Genomic DNA, 18,675 nt, shown 5'->3' with positions numbered 1-18,675 from the left:
TTTTTTTAATTAAGCTTGATTACTGTCTCGTGGGTTCTTAAGTGCCCAATGAGTGCTGTAGCACTCCCACATCACTTCAGAGGCACAACCAGCAAAAAATAAATAAAAATTAAATAAGACAGGGATTTAACCTTGTCCCACTCTATTCAAAAAAAAAAGTTGACTTTATATATATTTAAAGCAACTCCCACGGAGACTAAATACTTACTACTGTTAACAAATAGCATCTATTCCTATATTGTATAAATGGTAGCTCTTACCCTGAAATGCCCAAGGCCAATAAACCAAAGACTGCCATAAGCATAGAGTCATAACAACCTTTCCACCTGGTGACAATGACAACAGTCTACAGTACGGATATAGTGTTTAGAATAGTAGGCTCTTAAGGGAAATCATATATCATACAGAACATCATTTGCATGTGCCAACTTCTGAAAAAATAAATCACCTGCATGGATCCAGCACAGCGAATAAGGTAATAAGCATCACTTTCTGCTTACTCTATAATCAAAAAGCAACTGTCTCAATCTGCTTGTTTCAGCCTAGGAAGTTTTACTACTACTTCTGTTTTAACAGGTTCATTAATGCAATTCTCCCAGATAATCAAAGTAAAAGAAACAGTGAAAATCTAAAGCATGGAGGCATTTTACAGAACATTGCCATATGCTGTCATTTTGGAGTTTTTTTTACTACTACACCACTGGAAGGATAACCTCTAAAACAATACAATTTTTTGGCATCTTCCACAACCTATAGGCAAATGTCATCTAACAGATAGAGCATTGACATTTTGTGGTTGTACCTTGGGCTGTAGTTTTCAGGGGTCCTGAGAGCCAGCATGGGTCCCAGAAAATGAAACCCCCCCTGCTTATAGGCTTGCCATTAGTAACTGCTTGGCCACTGAACCACCACTGTTTTTAGACAGCCCATGCTCCTAGCTCCAGTGTTTTGGGAGAAGGCACCCCATTATAAGCCCCAGGGTTTTAGCCCTGCTGTCTTCTGAATGAAAGTGAGCCTAGGATATCAAACCACTGCAGTGCAAAATCATATTCATCATATAAAAAGTATAAAAAGTTCAAAAAGGCACAAGTAAAAGCCACCATATAGAATCACTGCTTTATGGGATTTTTAGTTTGTAATATAGATAAGAGCTCTAAATACTTTTAAACTTTTTAGTTTAGTGAACAATTTTACTTATTTTCAATGTGTCATTTTCCTTCAACCACCCCAGCATGAACTTTAGTATTATAATCTATTAAACATGCAGTCAGATACCTGTATTACATTTTAAATGGCAAGCTTTATTAAGGCAACAGTATACAAAATACCAGTTACAGAATTTAATGAGTAGATTTACAATGCCCAATCAAAGTAGAAATCACTCCTAAACATTTCCAAACAACATATTTCTTGAAGTAATGAAAGGGAAATAATAATCAAAATCTTGTTACTATGGTCCATTAGCAGTTTTATATGTGGATAGATTTAATTACATTGGATGCACAATGGAAATAACCACAAAATCTAATTAAAATGTTATGCTGCATTTAATGTTCTATTTTATGCGCAATCATCTGATTTATAGTCTTTCAATTATACCCTATTTTAAAAGTACAGGAATGATGCAAAAAAGTAATGGAGCTTAGGAATGTTTTTTTTTTTTATGTATAAATATGAAGATTACATAATGCATAATCACCAGAAAATATCCTGCAGGTTTTAAATTAACTGTCCTTCACCAGCTTAAAATATACTATGTCTGGTTTATTTATTAAGTCAGCCATAGCTACCCAAAGCAACCAACTAAAAAGTGAACTTCAGGTATAAATTAATGCTGATTTGCGATTGTACACACACACATATACATATATATATATATATATACATATATATATATATATATATATATATATATATATATATATATATATATATGCACATACACAGTACTGTGCAAAAAAGCAGGTGTGAAAAAAAATGCTGTAATTTAAGAATGCTTTCAGTAAAAAAGAAGTGGTAATAGTTTATTTTTATCAACTAACAAAACAGGACGTAAATGAACAGAAGAGAAATCCAAAATCAAATCAATATTTGATGTGACCACCCTTTGCCGTCAAAACAGCATCAATTCTTCTAGGTACTCTTGCACACAGTTTTTGAAGGAACTCAACAGGTAGGTTGGAGAACTAACCACAGATCTTCTGTGAATATAGGATGCCTCAAATACTTCTGTCTCTTCATGTAATACCAGACAGACCTGATAATGTTGAGATCACGGCTCTGTGGGGGCCCAACCTTCACTTCAAGGACTCCTTGTTCTTTACACCGAAGATAATTCTTAATCTCTTCAGGCTCGGAAGATTTTACTGCTCAATGACCAGAGCACTTTTTACAATTTGGCACTAAATGATATATTGTTCAAACATGTCATGGTTATATGTGGAATTACACCCCAAAATACATTCTGCTGCTTCTCCTGAGTATGGGGAAACCACAGGTGTGGGACTTTTTGGCAGTCTAACTGCGTACAGGACCCTGAAAACCAATCCCTGCCTTTAGGCTTTCTAAGGGTGTACATTTTTTATTTCACTCCTCACTGCCCATCACAGTTTCAGAGGCCATGAAATGCCCAGATAGCACAAAATCCCCCAAAATGACCCCATTTGGAAAGTAGACACCCCAAGCTATTTGCTGTGAGAGGCATGTTGAGTATTTTGCAGATCTCTCACAAAGTTTTGAAAACTGAAAAAAAAAAAATTCTTTCCTTTCTTCATTTTCAAAAACAAATGAGAGCTGCAAAATACTCACCATGCCTCTTAGCAAATACCTTGGGGTGTCTACTTTCCAAAATGGGGTCATTTGGTTTGGGGGGGGGGTCGTGCTATCTGGACATTTGCTGGCCTCAGAAACGGTGATAGGCAGTGAGGAGTGAAATCACCATTTTACTGCCTTAGAGATCCTGACGCACTTGATCGGGAGTAAACAAGGCTTCAAACTGTTGGTTGAAGTGGTTTATGAGGGGACAAATTTTGTGGAGCTGATCGTATCCAGGGTCCCCCCGAGGATGACAGTTCATTGTCACTGAAATGCATGAACCACAAGAACTGCTCGTATTATGTCCTGGTCATGGAGGCAGAGAACAGGGGCATATGGTGAATTGGGTCAGTGGACCAACTCATTTTCTTTTTAACCATGCCCATGAGACGGGATAGGCCTAGGAAGGTCTTAAATTCAGAAAATAGGTATCCAATCTCTGGCAAGGGCCAACTGGGGATTAGCAGCGATGAATTGACCAGCATACAAATTACTTTGGTCCGCAACAGATTTATAGAGATCTTCCATGAAAAACAGCGAATAAAAATCAAGTGATGTAAAATCAACTGCTTCCACCTGACTTCCAGTTTGGCCAGTAAATTGGGGAAGTGCGGGTGCTGCAGAAGTGGTAGGCTCCCAATTCGGACTGGCAAATGCAGCAGGAAGGGCACTATGGTCTTTGTCTTTTTGGTGGCTGTGGGATACTAGTTGTGCTAGCCACCTCACCAGCTTGAACTGCACTTAAGGGACTCGCCCCGTCACCAAGTGCTACTGCAGTGCTAGATGTATAACCAGGATGTATTAGGCCACTGGTGCTTGCCAGTTCACCAGATGGATGAGTGGCACTAGTACTGGCTCTCTGCTCCATATGAGAGCCCTGCGGATCTTGCGCCTCAACAGCAGAACAACAGGTTCGGGTGCGTCTAACCGTGGCAGGGACCACTACTCTGTCGTCAGTGCCATCTGTCAGGGTGCTGTTGCTGTCTACTGGTTAGTATTCTGAGCCAGAATTGGACAGATGGGTGACTTCCTCTTCACTTTCATCTGTCAGGCTCAGAAACGTGTAGGCCTCTTCACAACTGTACCTTCGATTGGACATTTTGGCCTCTAAATTTACTGGTAAACTAGCAAGACTCACAGGCATAAGAGCACCTGACTGTCAGCGACTGCTTCAAACGCTACCAAAAAAGCTATTAGCTTTTGCAGGGATCAGGCCTGACTCTGCAAATGCTGCAGTTATGTGTTTAGTGCTTTGTAGGTGACAGTGATTGATTGATACTGCACTTGGGTGGAGTGGGCTGGGCGGAGGGGCTAAACGCAGGTGCTAGAAGGTATCTGGGCTGATCCCGCTAACGCTGCATTTTTGTGAACCCTAAACTATTGGGGACGCTAATTTAGTTCTTATCAAAGATATTGATCCATTCAGCCACTATACTACTAAGGGATGTGTATTGGGGGGGGGGGGGGTTAGGGGAGGTCTCTAGACCTATCTAGGGCTACTACTAAGTACCCTAACACCGATTAGTGTCACAAATGACACCAGTACAGTGATCAAAGCAAAATATTAACACTGCACTGGGTGACACAGTGACAGGGAGTGAAGGGGTTAACTGGGTGGGCGATTGGGGGGGTGATATGTGTGCCTATGTGTACTGTGTCAGTGTAGTGTTGGTGCAACTTACTCTGAGATGTCTTCTCTCCTCTCTCTGGAATGAAAAGACTTCCACAAAGGGATATGACATCACTTCCCCTGCCTGTGTTTACACTTACACAGGCAGGGGAAGGATTTTATTCGCCAGAACAATTCACCAGGTCCAGGCCAGAAATCAATAGCTTGGGCCTGATTGGTTCTGAAGCAAGTCCGATCGCCTGATGTAAGGTAATGAAGATTCGCCTAACTGAGCCAACCTGCCACAGTGAAACTGCAGCGGCTGCTCCAGAACCAGTTAATGACTTTGGCTGGATGTTTGGAGTAGTTGTTCTGCTGCAGAATAAATTGGGGCCAATCACATGCCTCCCTGATGGTATGATGGATACATTTCTGCCTGTATTTCTAAGCATTGACGACAACATTAATAACGACCAAATCTCCAACTCCATTTGCAGAAATGCAGCCCTAAACTTGCAAGGAACCTCCACCAGCACGCTTTACTGTTGCCTGTATACACTCATGGTAATGCTCTCCAGCCCTTCACGCACAAACTGCCTTTTGCTACAGCCACATATTTCAAATTTTGACTTATTAGTCCAGAGCACCCAGGTTCCTATGTTTTTGTGCATAAGATCTGGAAATAAGGCTAAGTGACTCAACCATACACAAAAACATAGGAACTGGGGTGCAGAAAAATGACAGCAGGTGCTCTGGACTGACAAGTCACAATTTGACATATTTGGCTGTAGCAAAAGGCAGTTTATGTGCGAAGGAAGGAGATGGAAAGGTGTGTGATTGGCCCCAAATTTATTCTGCAGCAGGATAATGACCCCAAACATACAGCCAATGTCATTAAGAACAATCATCAGTGTAAAGAAGAACAGGGAGTCCTGGAAGTGATGGTTTGGCCCAACAGAGCCCTGATCTCAACATCAAGTCATTCTGGGATTACATGGAGACGGAAGGATCTGAGGCAACCTACATCCACAGAAGATCTGTGGTTACTTCTTCAAGATGTTTTGGAACAACCTACCTGTTGAGTTCCTTAGAAATAAGTGTGCAAGTGTACCTAGAAGAATTGTAGAATTGATGCTCTTTTACACCAAAAAATTATTTGATTTGGAATTCACGCCTGTTCATTAATTTCCATTTTGTTAATTAATAGAAATTAACTAGTAACACTTGTATTTCGGAAAGCCTTCATAATTTACAGCTTTTTTCCACACCTGCCTAGGACTTTTGTACAGTACTGTGTGTATCTCTCTCTCTCTCTATATCTATATATATCTATATATATATCTATATATATCTATATATATATATATATATATATATATATGGGTCAAGTCCTGGGGAAAAAAAAATGGGAACTCACCCAAGACCCCCCACCTCAAAAAAGTGTGTGTGTATTTATAATATACGTACTCCTTTTTTGACAAAGTGCAACATTTATTGTAAAGTGCCAGTTTACGAGAAATCCTCCAACATTCACATGTATTAAGCGCTTTGCGCCCGCCCAATAGCCGAAATACGGCTGCAAAGTGGACGCTAACTGCCGGGAGGCCGTTCCTGAACGGCCTCCTGTTTACTTCGCAATGCGCGCTCCCGCGAGCGTGCATCAGGGAAGTTCTGTGCTGGCCGTGTCCCTCGGACACAGCCAGTCACAGATCGCTGTAAACGGCCAATCACAGCGGCCATTTACAGTGCGATCGGCGTGTCCAATGTGAGATGATCTCATATGTAAACATATGAGATCATCTCTCAGCGCTGCTCTCCCTTCTCACACAAACAGCGTGTGAGAAGGGAGAGATCAACAGCTGCAGCAGCCATAAGTTTAAAAAAAAAAAGGAAAAAAAAGTGCCATCCTCGCCCCAGTGCCATCCTCGCCCCAGTGCCACCTGTTAGTGCTATCTGTTCCCAGTGCCACCTGTTAGTACTATCTGTCCCCAGTGCCACCTGTTGTCAGTGCCATTTGTACCCAGTGCCATCTGTCATCAGTGCCACGTGTCATCAGTGCCACATAGTGCCATCTGTCATCAGTGCCACATATTAGTGCCATCAGTCAGTGCCACGTATCAGTGCCATTTGTCATCAGTGCCACCTGTCAGTGTCACGTGCCATCTGTTGTCAGTGTCATGTGTGTCATCAATGCCACTTATCAATGCCATCTGTCATCAGTGTCATCGGTACCACGTATTAGTGCCATCTGTCATCAGTGCCACGTATTAGTGCCATCTGTCATCAGTGCCACATATAAGTGCCATCTGTCATCAGTGCCACGTATAAGTGTCATCAGTGCCACGTGTCATTGTCCTGGTGCTCCAGGGCCTTCAAAAGTGTAATAGATAGTCAACAAGTTAGATGTGTAATTTATGCTCCTAGAACACATGATGGCGCTCTCTGCGTGTTCATGTTAGGCCTCTTTATGTGGCCAGGCTGTGAAAAAGTCCCACACATGTGGTATTGTAATACTCAGGAGGAGTAGCAGAATTGTTTGGGGGTGTCATTTGTGGTATACACATGCCACGTGAGAGAAAATTATTTATTAATTATCTGAGTTTAGCTTTGATTTTAACGGTTACCCAGTAGGCCATTTATATGGCCTACATAATGTGATTTAAGTAGCATAACTGTTGGAATCCTAATGTAATTGTCTTAGTGTGTGAAAAAAAATCTTTAATTTCAAGGTATAGTTAACCTTTACCAAAAAAAATAAAAATAATGAATATGCAGGTAAGGGGCATCTGTAGATAAATACTAACTGTGCAGTTTTGACCAAAGTTAAACTGTGCCCTTGCGATAGGTGTACCTCCCAAAGCCTGACTGGAAAACTCCCAGAGAGTTTTTCAGTCAGGCCTTGTTGCTAGGAAGTTGCTAAGACACTTCCAGCTGTTACTGTTCATCTCTACCATCACAGGAGTGAGTGGTTTCCCTGACTCAGACCCACTCACGTGTGCTTTTTCTCCCCTGATGTAGTAGCTCTGAGCTCAATATTTGAAAACTCCATGGGTGTTTTTCAATCAATCTTTAGGAGGTATGAAAATTACATATGCAAGTAAAATGATAATTTCAGGAAATGAAAATGTAGCTGGTTAACATTACACATATACAGCATCTCACAAAAGTGAGTACACCCCTCACATTTTTGTAAAAATTTTATTTTATTTTTCATGTGACAACACTGAAGAAATTACATTTTGCTACAATGTAAAGTATTTGCTGTCCCCTCAAAATAATTCAACACAGCCATTAATGTCTAAACCGCTGGAAACAAAAGTGAGTATACCCCTAAGTGAAAACGTCCAAATTGAGCCCAAAGTGTCAATATTTTGCGTGGCCACCATTTTCCAGCACTGCCTTAACCTTCTTGGGCATGGAGTTCACCAGAACTTCACATGTTGCCACTGGAGTCCTCTTCCACTCCTCCATGACAACATCACAGAGCTGGTGGATGTTGGAGACCTTGTGCTCCTCCACCCTCTGTTTGAGGATACCCTACAGATGCTCAATAATGTTTAGGTCTGGAGACATGCTTGGCCAGTCCATCACCTTTACCCTCAGCTTCTTTAGCAAGGCTGTGGTCATCTTGGAGGTGTGTTTGGGGTCGTTATGTTGAAATACTGCCCTGTGGCCAAGTCTCCGAAGGAAGGGGATCATGCTCTGCCTCAGTATGTCACAGTACATGTTGGCATTCATGGTTTCCTCAATGAACTGTAGCTCCCCAGTGCTGGCAGCACTTATGCAGCCCCAAATCATGACACTTCCACCACCATGCTTGAATGTAGGCAAGACACACTTGTCTTTGTACTCCTCACTTGGTTGCTGCCACACATGCTTGACACCATCTGAACTAAATAAGTTATCTTGGTCTCATGCGACTAAGGACATGGTTCCAGTAATCCATATCCTTAGTCTGCTTGTCTTCAGCAAACTGTTTGTGGGCTTTCTTGTTGCTCATCTTTAGAAGAGGCTTCCTTCTGGGACAACAGCCATGCAGACCAATTTGATGCAGTGTGCGGTGTATGGTCTGAGCATTGACAGGCTGACCCCCCATCCCTTCAACCTCTGAAGTAATGCTGGCAGCATTCATACGTCTATTTCCCAAAGACAACCTCTGGATATGACGCTGAGCACGTGCACTCAACTTCTTTGGTCGACCAGAGGCCTGGTCTGAGTGGAACCTGTTCTGATAAACCGCTGTATGGTCGTGGCCTCTGTGCTGCAGCTCAGTTTCAGGGTCTTGGCAATCTTCTTATAGCCTAGGACATCTTTATGTAGAGCAACAATTCTTTTTTTCAGATCCTAAGAGAGTTCTTTGCCATGAGGTGCCATGTTGAACTTCCAGTGACCAGTATGAGAGAGAGAGAGAGAGAGAGAGAGAGAGAGAGAGAGAGAGAGAGAGAGAGAGCGACAACACCAAATTTAACACACCTGCTCCCAATTCACACCTGAGACCTTGTAACACTAACAAGTCACATGACACCGGGGAAGAAAAATGGCTAATTGGGCCCAATTTGGACATTTTCACTTAGAGGTGTACTCACTTTTGTTGCCAGTGGTTTAGACGTTAATGGCTGTGTGTTGAGTTACTTTGAGGGGACAGCAAAATTGCACTGTTATGCAAGCTGTACACTAACTACTTTACATTGTAGCAAAGTGTCATTTCTTCAGCGTTGTCAAATGAAAAGATATAATAAAATATTTACAAAAATGTGAGGGGTGTACCCACGTTTGTGAGATACTGTAGCTCTATGAAGTACTAGATTCATAGTTTTCTGTTCTCAAGTAAGTGATGTTTGCCTTTGTTCTTACTTCAGCTGATTTCTGAACATAAAGGCCAGTCTCTACTATCACTTCATTATCAGTTTCAGCAGCATTATAGCCTTGAAGAGTTTCTCAACAATTAAACTTGAGATTTCTATTAAAGCCCAAAGTTTTGAAAAATCTTAGTTTTTCATTAAAAATGAGCCACAATCTAAGCAGAAAAGACTGCGCCCTACCAGCATGTTGCAGACCCCTGCCTTGTGTGAAAGCAGTGATTTCTCTGCGGAGGTTTAACATAAACCCTGCAACGTCATTGCCAGATCTCTACAATAAAAAGGGAGCATGAGCTTTGCCGATTGCAGAGCTATACTGTAGGTTTGACTCAGCAGGTGGCGTGCTGGACCTCAGAAACAAGGCCACTGCTTCCCCTCAGACAGCAAGGGTCTCACTCTGCAGCTGCTGCCAAAGACAGGCTTTTCTACTCAGGTGGTTACTTTAGGAGTGGCAAGTAGATCATACAGCCAACCTGTAATTTCAGTGGCAGGTTGGTTGAAGCAGTGGCTGTACAGGTATATACACACAACCCATTGCTTATATGCTTACTGTCACTTATGCACAGCCTCCTCCTGTGGAGGCCATACAAGGCTTTAGAAAGAAAAAGTAGTGTAAGACATTTAACAAATTTTGTTTTGATACACATATTTAGCAGATTTAAACTAAAGGTGTAATTGGGCTTTAAAGTGCCAGTTATAGCTTAGTGAACACACCAAATCACCACTAGTGTATTCACTGTAAGATGTTGAGATTCAAAAAAGATGCACGAGTCATAAGTTATATCTTTTTTTGCATGATTAAATTAAATCTGCTGGTGTTTCAGTGGTATAGGACACCTTTGATTATTCTCAAAAACCGTCCAAGCATCTGAAGTGCAATGACCTTTAATCTATAGCATTGGGAGTTCAGAATAATGAAGTGATTAGACTGAAATTAATCCTTATTGGCTAGCACTCTGCTCTCTCTAATATATATATATATACACATACCTCATTATAGAACTCCACAGGCCTGTCTTCTCTTCAGACTCACTGCTCAGGAGATCTGCATGTATCTGGTCAGGTTTCTTCTGCACCTGCAATAAAAATAAGATCAGATTGTACTTTCTATTTGGAAAGACAATTCAATAAAAATGATGTTAAAAATAGAGTGTGCTTAGAAATAAATCTTTGAGGACTAAGACTAACCTTTAAAAATATATCCTGTATGTTTTGTTTTGTTATTCTATGATATTCTAAGGTCATCCATTGGCATTAAAACTTTCCAAACATCTCTTGGCTATTCCTGTAGCTAGAATTCTCAAGTTTTACCATTAGGAGCTCATGGTATTCAAACACATAGTGCAATTAAACGTGTCTCAACAACTGTAACAACTTTTTGTAAGCGTCTTATTTCTTTCATTACAACTGCAGAAGAAAGAACTGTATCCATTATCTACCAGATGGCATGCCAAACCTGTCTATTCACTATATGTATAAATGGAAAAAGAAAAGTAATAATAATAAGTGAGAAAGTGTGTGTGTGTTTACCAAATGGCTGGTTAGATATACACTATAAAGTACTGTAAATATGTGCCTGTCCATGAACTGAGCTAGAGCCTCATAATAATCATTTAGGACAGTTTTAGATTGTATTCCTTACGTGACAAATACCTACCTTAAAGTTAATCCGTACTTTGCCTGCGCAGGGCACAGCAACAGTTTCCCCTAAAGTCTTTCTAAATCCAGGACCCTGCATTCACTATATCTGTCCTCCCCACACAGAGCATGGACATGCAATTATTTTAGTAAATATAAACTGCTAAATACCATTTCGATCAGCAGTTTATAGCAGTCTTGTGACTTCAGTCAGTGTCTGGTTAAAGTTTGTAGGAGGAGTTTTCATTCTACTCTGAGGCCGCGTACACACGGGCGGACTGTTCGCCCAACTTTGTCCGCTGAACAGTGTTTGGGCGGACAGTCCGCTCGTGTGTGGGCTTTCAGCGGACAGTTTGACGAACAAGGTTTTTCGGAATTTCCGAAAAACTGTCCGCTGAAACCTTGTTTCAGCGAACAGTCCGCTCGTGTGTAGGCTTGTTCGTCAAACAAAGTTGCGCGCATGCTCAGAAAGGATTTTCACGCCGAAAGTTATAATGCAGTGTATAGGACGTCGTATTTTTCGTCCCGTCGTACGTGCCGTTCACGTCATCGCGCACGGTTTCAGCAAACTGTTCGTCCGTCGTGTGTGGCCATGTCCGTCCATGCTAATTTTGAGCGGACTGTTTGCCGAAACTGTTTGACGGACAAAGTTGGGCGAACAGTCCCCGCGTGTGTACGCGGCCTAAGTGTCCTATAAGGCTGTAGGACCCCCAACCCTCTGTCTGGACGGAGCTGATGGGAGTGCATGTGATCAGCACAGGGCCAAAGAAAAAAAAAAACCCTCTAGCAATACACACCAAATTGAGCACATGCAGAGTGACTCCAAGGCTCTGTTCCATCAGCAGATAGATTGGGGAATGTGGAAGAAAGGGAGGATCAGACAAGACAGGCTCAAACAGCATTTTTACATAATACAGAGGATTTTCATAGTAAGTATAACAAGCACGTTTTACTGTATGTACAGACTGATTTTACTGAGTTTAGTAACACTTTAAATGCTGATTTCTACAGATGCCTACATTTACCTTCGCTTCACTGCCACTTCATTCAGCCATCGGCTGAAAAGACACATTTACTGAAGTCATGACTTCCACAGTGCTTTGAAATAGGTGAGCCACATGCTCATCCCTACCCTAACATATCCTGTATTTCCTGGTGAGGTATGAAGCAGTGGGGGGTACGCGAGATGAATAAAAGGCAAGCAAATGCTAATGGAAATGGGACAGGTCAGCAGTGTGCTTCTTCAGGTAAAGCTTTAGGCTGCTATCCATAACCTACAACAGACTGATCGTTGCAATAAAATAGTATATCCCGAATAAACACTATATGGCATGGCTCTAAGAAAAAATCCGTGGCTATCTGAGAAAGAACCTTTATTTTCTTGCTTTTTTTGCACAAGAAAAAGAATGCTGTGATAAACAAACTCATGTCAGTGTACTCCTTTCTTTATTGTACAACACAGGGCACAAAGCCATCAACAGTAACTATGTGGGTTAAAGGCCACCTTCAGGTGATGGACACTGGCACAACCTAAGACAGGAAATTCACTCCTTATATAACCCCTCCCACTACTGGGAGTCATTTTTTCGCTAGTGTCTTAGGTGTTGGTCACGAGTAAAGATGTGCTATGCTGAGCTCCACTGGGCAAGCTATGCGACCGTATCCATTCAAAATGTCTTTTTAGGCCAAATTGAATGGTACCCGGGCCTTTTGGCAGAAGAAACAAGGTTTAGTCTGTAATGCTTCTTTTTTTAGAGAGCTGGACCCCGGGATCCAGTACTTTGGTTTTTCCAGCCATAAAGTTTTCCTGGACAGAAACTCTCCCCCTCTCCCTGGATTGAGGGGGGGGGGGGAGCCAGAACGATTGGCAGATTCTGCTCCCCTTCCCCACTGCCTCTGCGCGGTGGTTTTGTCAGCTCTCCTCCTCGCCACCCTCCCCCTACACATATGCTGATCCCGTCAGATCGGAGGCCCGCGTTCATGCGGGAAAACATTTTTTTAAAACAGGAAGGGAGGACGCGGTGGAAATACGCAGGGGGTGTGGCTTAGCTTGGCATTAGTGTGCAGCAACATCCAGCGTGGGAGTACACTTAAAAAGCTCAATTTTGCTGAATGCAAGCTGTCGGAGAGACACAAGAGCAAAAAGGGGGCATGTAAGTGGTGACATAGCCATTCCTTTGGCACATTTACTAAAGCACCAGGCTGAGCACTAAAAGCAGTGGCAGTTGCTGGACTATTTGCTCAAGTAGTGGGTTCAAATTCTTCTGGTAGTAACTCTGCATTTGTGCATTGGGCTATGGTCAGACGGGGAGGTAGAATCACCCCAAAAAAGGCCTCAAAAGGGACTCCCTCAACCTCTAAAAAGCCTAAACTCATCTCTCTACAATGGCATCCTCCACTGGGAGATCTGAGGTGGCTGGTTGGAGTGAGTGAACCATCAGGGGTGGCAAATGTTTCTGACATTGCAGCCCCTGTCTATATTACTGAAGATGTTTTTTGCTCTACCATGATAGGATTGGAAGAAAGGTTAGTGGCTTTAATCGCATCCCAGTGTGGGACAAAACGCAACAGGTCCTCGTCCATTACCCAGGACCCTCAAACTGAGGAAATGGGGTCAGGAGAAGACGAATTTCTCTCAGGGGACCGTGAGCAGGCTGATGAGGTCAAATGCAGAAAGATCAGCTTCACAATCTGAAAGATTGATGGTGCAATCTCTTACTGAGATGGTCTGTTCCACATTTATGCTACCCTTAACTGAGTTGGTTGATAAGCCCACTTCTTGTTTGGGTTCGCTAAAGCCTCCTCAAGCTGTGCATACCTTTCCTGTCCATTCACTGCTGGAAAAGCTTTTGTATTCTAATGCCACGTACAAACGATCGGACTCTGGTCCGCCGGACAATCCGCCCGTGTGTGGGCTCCGGGCAGACTTTTTGTTCCCAAAAGTCCGGCGGACTTAGAAAGAAGTCTTGACTCAAAATTGTTCGCCGGACTCAGCAGTCTGGTGGAAAATTCATCCGTCTGTGTGCTAGTCCACCAGACTTTTGAAATGAACGGACTTGCCCACACACAGAGTAAAGTCTTTTCATTTTGAACGTGGCTCCAGGTAGAAGGAACTAGCAAAGGAAGTCAATGTCACCGCCTCCATCAGCTAGATTGACACCTCGATAGATCCGTCACCTGGTATGGATTTAAAGGGGAACCCTTATGCCTAAAAACCGGCATGAGGGTCCCCCCAAAGTTCATACCAGACCCTTATCCGAGCACGCAGCCCGGCCGGTCAGGAAAGAGGGTGGGGATGAGCGAGCACCCCCCTCATGAGCCGTACCAGGCCGTGTGCCCTCAACATGGGGGGTGCTTTGGGGAAGGGGGGCCCTGCGGTCACCCCTGAACCCTTTGGACTTCAATTTAGTTCTGTCAGCATTACAAAAACAGCATTTTGAGCTGATACGGCATATTCCCTTGGTCCTTTTCACAAGGAAACACATTTTTCTGGTAGCCATATCTTCTGCAAGGGTATCAGAGTTGCCTGTTCTTTCTTGTAAAAAGCCATATTTAATTATTCATAAGGATAAGGTGGTATTGCATCCTCATCCTAACTTTCTACCAAAGGTAGTGTCAGGTTTTCGTATAAACCAGGATATGGTTTTACCTTCATTTTTTCCAGAACCCTGTTCTACGGAAGAGAAGTCACTACATTTTCTGGATGTGGTGAGAGCAGTCTACTTAAAGGCGACTGCTCAGATTCAAAAAACAGATATTTTGTTTGTGTTGCCTGAAGGTCCCAAAAAAGCACAGGCAGCATCAAAATCTACCATTTCTAAAAGGATTTGGCAATTGTTCAAGCTTATGGTTTGAGAAAGATTCCACCCTTTCAAATCAAAGTGCACTCCACTAGGGCTATTAGTGCTTCATGGGCAGTGCATCACCAAGCTTCCATTGCTCAAATCTGCAAGGCCGCAACTTGGTCTTCAGTCTATACATTTAGCAGATTCTATCAGGTGGATGTAAGAAGGCGTGAGGATATTGCCTTTGGGCGTAGTGTGCTGTAGGCAGCAGTATAAGTCCTCAGTTGGCATTGCTCTGGGGCATCCCACATAGTAACTAGTATGGCTCAGTGTCCCGTGATGTATGATAAAGAAAATAGGATTTTTATAACAACTTACCTGTAAAATCCTATTCTTGGAGTACATCATGAGACACAGAGGTCCCTCCCCTCTTCTAATACATGTATATTGCTTTGCTACAAAACTGAAGTACTCCCAGTAGTGGGAAGGGTAATATAGGGAGTGCTAGTGTCCATCACCTGAAGGTGGCCTATATCCCACATAGTAACTACTATGGCTCTGTTTCCCGTGATTTACTCCAAGAAAAGGATTTTACAGGTAAGCTGTTATAAAAATCCTATTTTCATCAGGGTATGCAGGGGTAGTTATAGCTATGCTGGTTATCTGCAGTTAAGATGGGGATACAAAGCTTCAAAAGTTGGTGTTGACATGGCAATTACTGCCTCCAAAAGCATACAGCTAGCTATATTAGTCTTGTGTCACCAAATGCTCTCTAAAAAGAATATTCTGACAGAATAATTATTTTAGTTAAAATCTAAAACAGAATTTTATGACAAGAACTATAGTTAGAACAGGTGGGTGTATCAACCTATAGTGACCAATTCTGGCCAGTTTTAAGACAAAATTAAAACTAGATACTTACATGAACTTTAATAATTTTACTGTTGAAATTACTTAGCACCACAATTACGTCTCCTTGATCTGATGGGGAATCAGTCCCAATATGGCTAAAAGAGAATGAAAGGAAATACAAAATTATACAGTGCAGAAGAATGCAAACCAAAACTCATGGTCATGGCCATTTTCCTAGTACTAGCAGCTACTCCTCAGCAGCTCCATGAGGAGAGTTCAATACTGGTTCTAATACAGATCTGTGAAGTCCTTGGTTTCTTGGAGTCCATCCAAGTTTTATCTTGCATTGTTCCCTGATGAAGGGGGAGTGGCGTCGCCCTCAAAACACAATGATTGTTCTTATATGCCTTTTTTTATTGACAATTTAAAGTGATATTCCAAATAAAAAGAGAGATCTGCCTTTGCTTCATATGTTTAATACATTAAACATTTAGATTATGAATAATTATAATTGCCGATAGATTAGAAACCACAGTCAATCAGCAATGCTCCTGATCTTCACCTGCACACAGGCACTTCCTGGAACTGTTGTTGGTGTCTGTGTAAGGGTACTTTCCCACTGGGGCAGGAGGCTGTTGCTCTAGTGGCGCTATTCGGGTGCCAGTAGGGCAGTTTTAACCCCCACTAACGGCCGAAGAAGGGTTAAAACTGCCCACAAAGCACCGCTGCCGCCGGGTTTGCAGCACTCCTATAGTGCTGCAAAGATGCGGCTTGCAGTACTTTGACCATCCTGCAAGCGCACCGCTCCAGCGTGAAAGCCCTTAGGGCTTTCACATTGGAGTGACATGAGCTGCTCTTTCAGGGTGCTTTGCAGGCACTATTTTTAGCACTATAGTGCCTGCAAAGAGCCTCAGTGTGAAAGTAGCCCACGGATCGCAACACAGCTCTGCTTACCCTGCCCCGACAAGGTGGGGAAACATACATTACACAGGTGGAAACATTAATTAATTACACATTCTAAACATATCAATGTTGTAATATGTTGTGACTTATTGCAGGGAATTAATTTTATAGCAAGCCTTTCTTGGTACTTTAAATTATCTTGGACTATTATTCTTTTATCCAATTTTGGTCTGGTGATCCTTTGTGTTTTTATAGTTTGAGCTACTGCTGAGTGTCTATTGACAAAATCCTTTCTGTGTGAGAGCTGCAAGTCTAAAAGTTCCCTGTGCCTCTTGGCGTATGTTGTTCTTGAGCAGGAGGTCAAGGTCAGTGTTCGTTAGGGCAGTCCTCAGGAAAGAAGCAATTAGGCTTTCACTTAATTGTCCCTTTTTTCCCCTTTATGTTATCCTGTGTATTCCTTGCATTTTCCTTGTAAAGCACTTTGAGAAGCTACCTTTAACCACTTAAGGACCACCTCACGCCGATGTACGTTGGCAGAATGGCAAGGCTGGGCACAAGCACATACCTGTACATTGCTTTTTAAGTGCCCAGCCGTGGGGCGGGAGCGCGCCTCCGCCGCGCTCCTGACCCGGCCCTGTGCTCCGTGACCATGGCCGCGGGACCAGCGGACCCGGTCGCCGCTGGTGTCCTGCGATCGGGTCACAAAGCTGAAGAACGAGGAGAGGTCTGTGTAAACAAACCTCTCCCCATGCTTCACTGAGTGGCTGTCACCGATTGTCTCTTCACTGTTATAAGGAAGGATGATCAGTGACGTCACATGCCAGGCCACGCCCCCTACAATAAAAAAAAACACATAATGTCATACATAACACCTACACTGCCCCCTAGTGGTTAATTATTTACTGCCAGTGTAATTTACACAGGAATCAGTGCATTTAAATAGCACTCATTGCTGTATAAATGACAATGGTTCCAAAAATGTGTCAAAAATGTCCGATGTGTCCGCCATAATGTCACAGTCACAATAACATTTTTTTTTTTTAAATCGCTGATTGCCGCCAATTCTAGTATAAAAAAAAAAATATTAATAAAAATGCTATAAACTATACCCTATTTTGTAAACGCTATAACTTTTGCACAAACCAATCAATAATCGCCAATTGCGATTTTTTTACCAAAAATATGTAGAAGAATACATATCGGTCTAAAGTGAGGGAAAAAAAAAAGTTTTTTTATAGATTTTTGGGGGATATTTATTATATCAAAAAGTAAAAAATATTGATTTTTTTTCCAAAATTGTCGCTCTATTTTTGTTTATAGCGCAAAAAATAAAAGAGATGATCAAATACCAGCAAAAGAAAGCTCTATTTGTGGAAAAAAAGGACACCGATTTTGTTTGGGAGCCATGTTGCACGACCGCGCAATTGTCAGTTAAAGCGACGCAGTGCCGAATCGCAAAAAAGGGCTTGGTCCTTTGGCTGCAAATTGGTCCGGGGCTTAAGTGGTTAAATGCGCTATATAAATTAACGTTTATTATTCTCAGTGATTAGGTATACACTACTTTGAGCTTATTATTACAATGTTTAATTTTAAAACATTTTAATGTTCACATTTTTTTTCTGGTTCCCACCAGTGCGCTGTGTGATATTGCATGTGATTCGCACCAAACTGCAGTGCTAATCACATGCGATGTCTGTGTAATGCGATTTCAGCTATATAGATAGTATGGCTGAATTTGCATTGCATTTGGACCAAACTCGCACAGGACCCTTTTTTAGTTAGCACCAGAATCAGTTTGCATGGGTGTTCAAAACCATGCGATTTGATTCACGTCCGAACTGACAGTTCTCACTGCCATATGCAAACTGATTTGGGGGTGTCATTAACTTTCTATTGACACTCCCAGCAGTTCGCATAGTGCAGCGTGAACTGCCTTGCGAGTCAGGAGCAATGCGGGAACCCACTGTGGATTTGCAGGATTCCTGCATCTCACTAGTGTGAACTGAGCCTTAAAGTGGTTGTAAACCCTGTTACACCACTTTTACCTACAGGTAAGCCTAAAATATGGCCATTAATTAGTGCCAATAATATCTCCTAAACTTGCACAGTTAAGGAGATATTCGCTGTATCCGCATGTGCCGACGCACTGAAGAAATGGCCTGCTTGTGACTTTTTTTTCATAAAATTTGCAATACAAAAAATATATTACATCTCT

General features: G+C 42.3%; 1 protein-coding gene across 3 annotated transcripts in view; it reads right to left on the bottom strand.

The window, feature by feature from the left end:
* Positions 1–18,675, bottom strand: part of UGGT2 (UDP-glucose glycoprotein glucosyltransferase 2) — a 672,069-nt gene that overhangs the window by 94,086 nt on the left and 559,308 nt on the right. For all 3 annotated transcript variants that reach the window (XM_077483028.1, XM_077483030.1, XM_077483029.1), the window contains exons 30-31: positions 15,628–15,712; positions 10,273–10,358 (exon numbers count right to left, since the gene is read on the bottom strand). In XM_077483028.1, the coding sequence (XP_077339154.1) occupies positions 10,273–10,358; positions 15,628–15,712 (171 nt within the window). The remainder of the gene's footprint in view (positions 1–10,272; positions 10,359–15,627; positions 15,713–18,675) is intronic.

The sequence above is a fragment of the Lithobates pipiens genome, unplaced genomic scaffold (assembly GCF_037356315.1).
Source record: "Lithobates pipiens isolate NorthernLeopardFrog02 unplaced genomic scaffold, aLitPip1_a1.2 Scaffold_16, whole genome shotgun sequence".
Classification (NCBI taxonomy): domain Eukaryota; kingdom Metazoa; phylum Chordata; class Amphibia; order Anura; family Ranidae; genus Lithobates; species Lithobates pipiens.
Note: the sequence above shows the minus strand (reverse complement) of the source record. Positions and strands in the feature narration are given on the sequence as shown.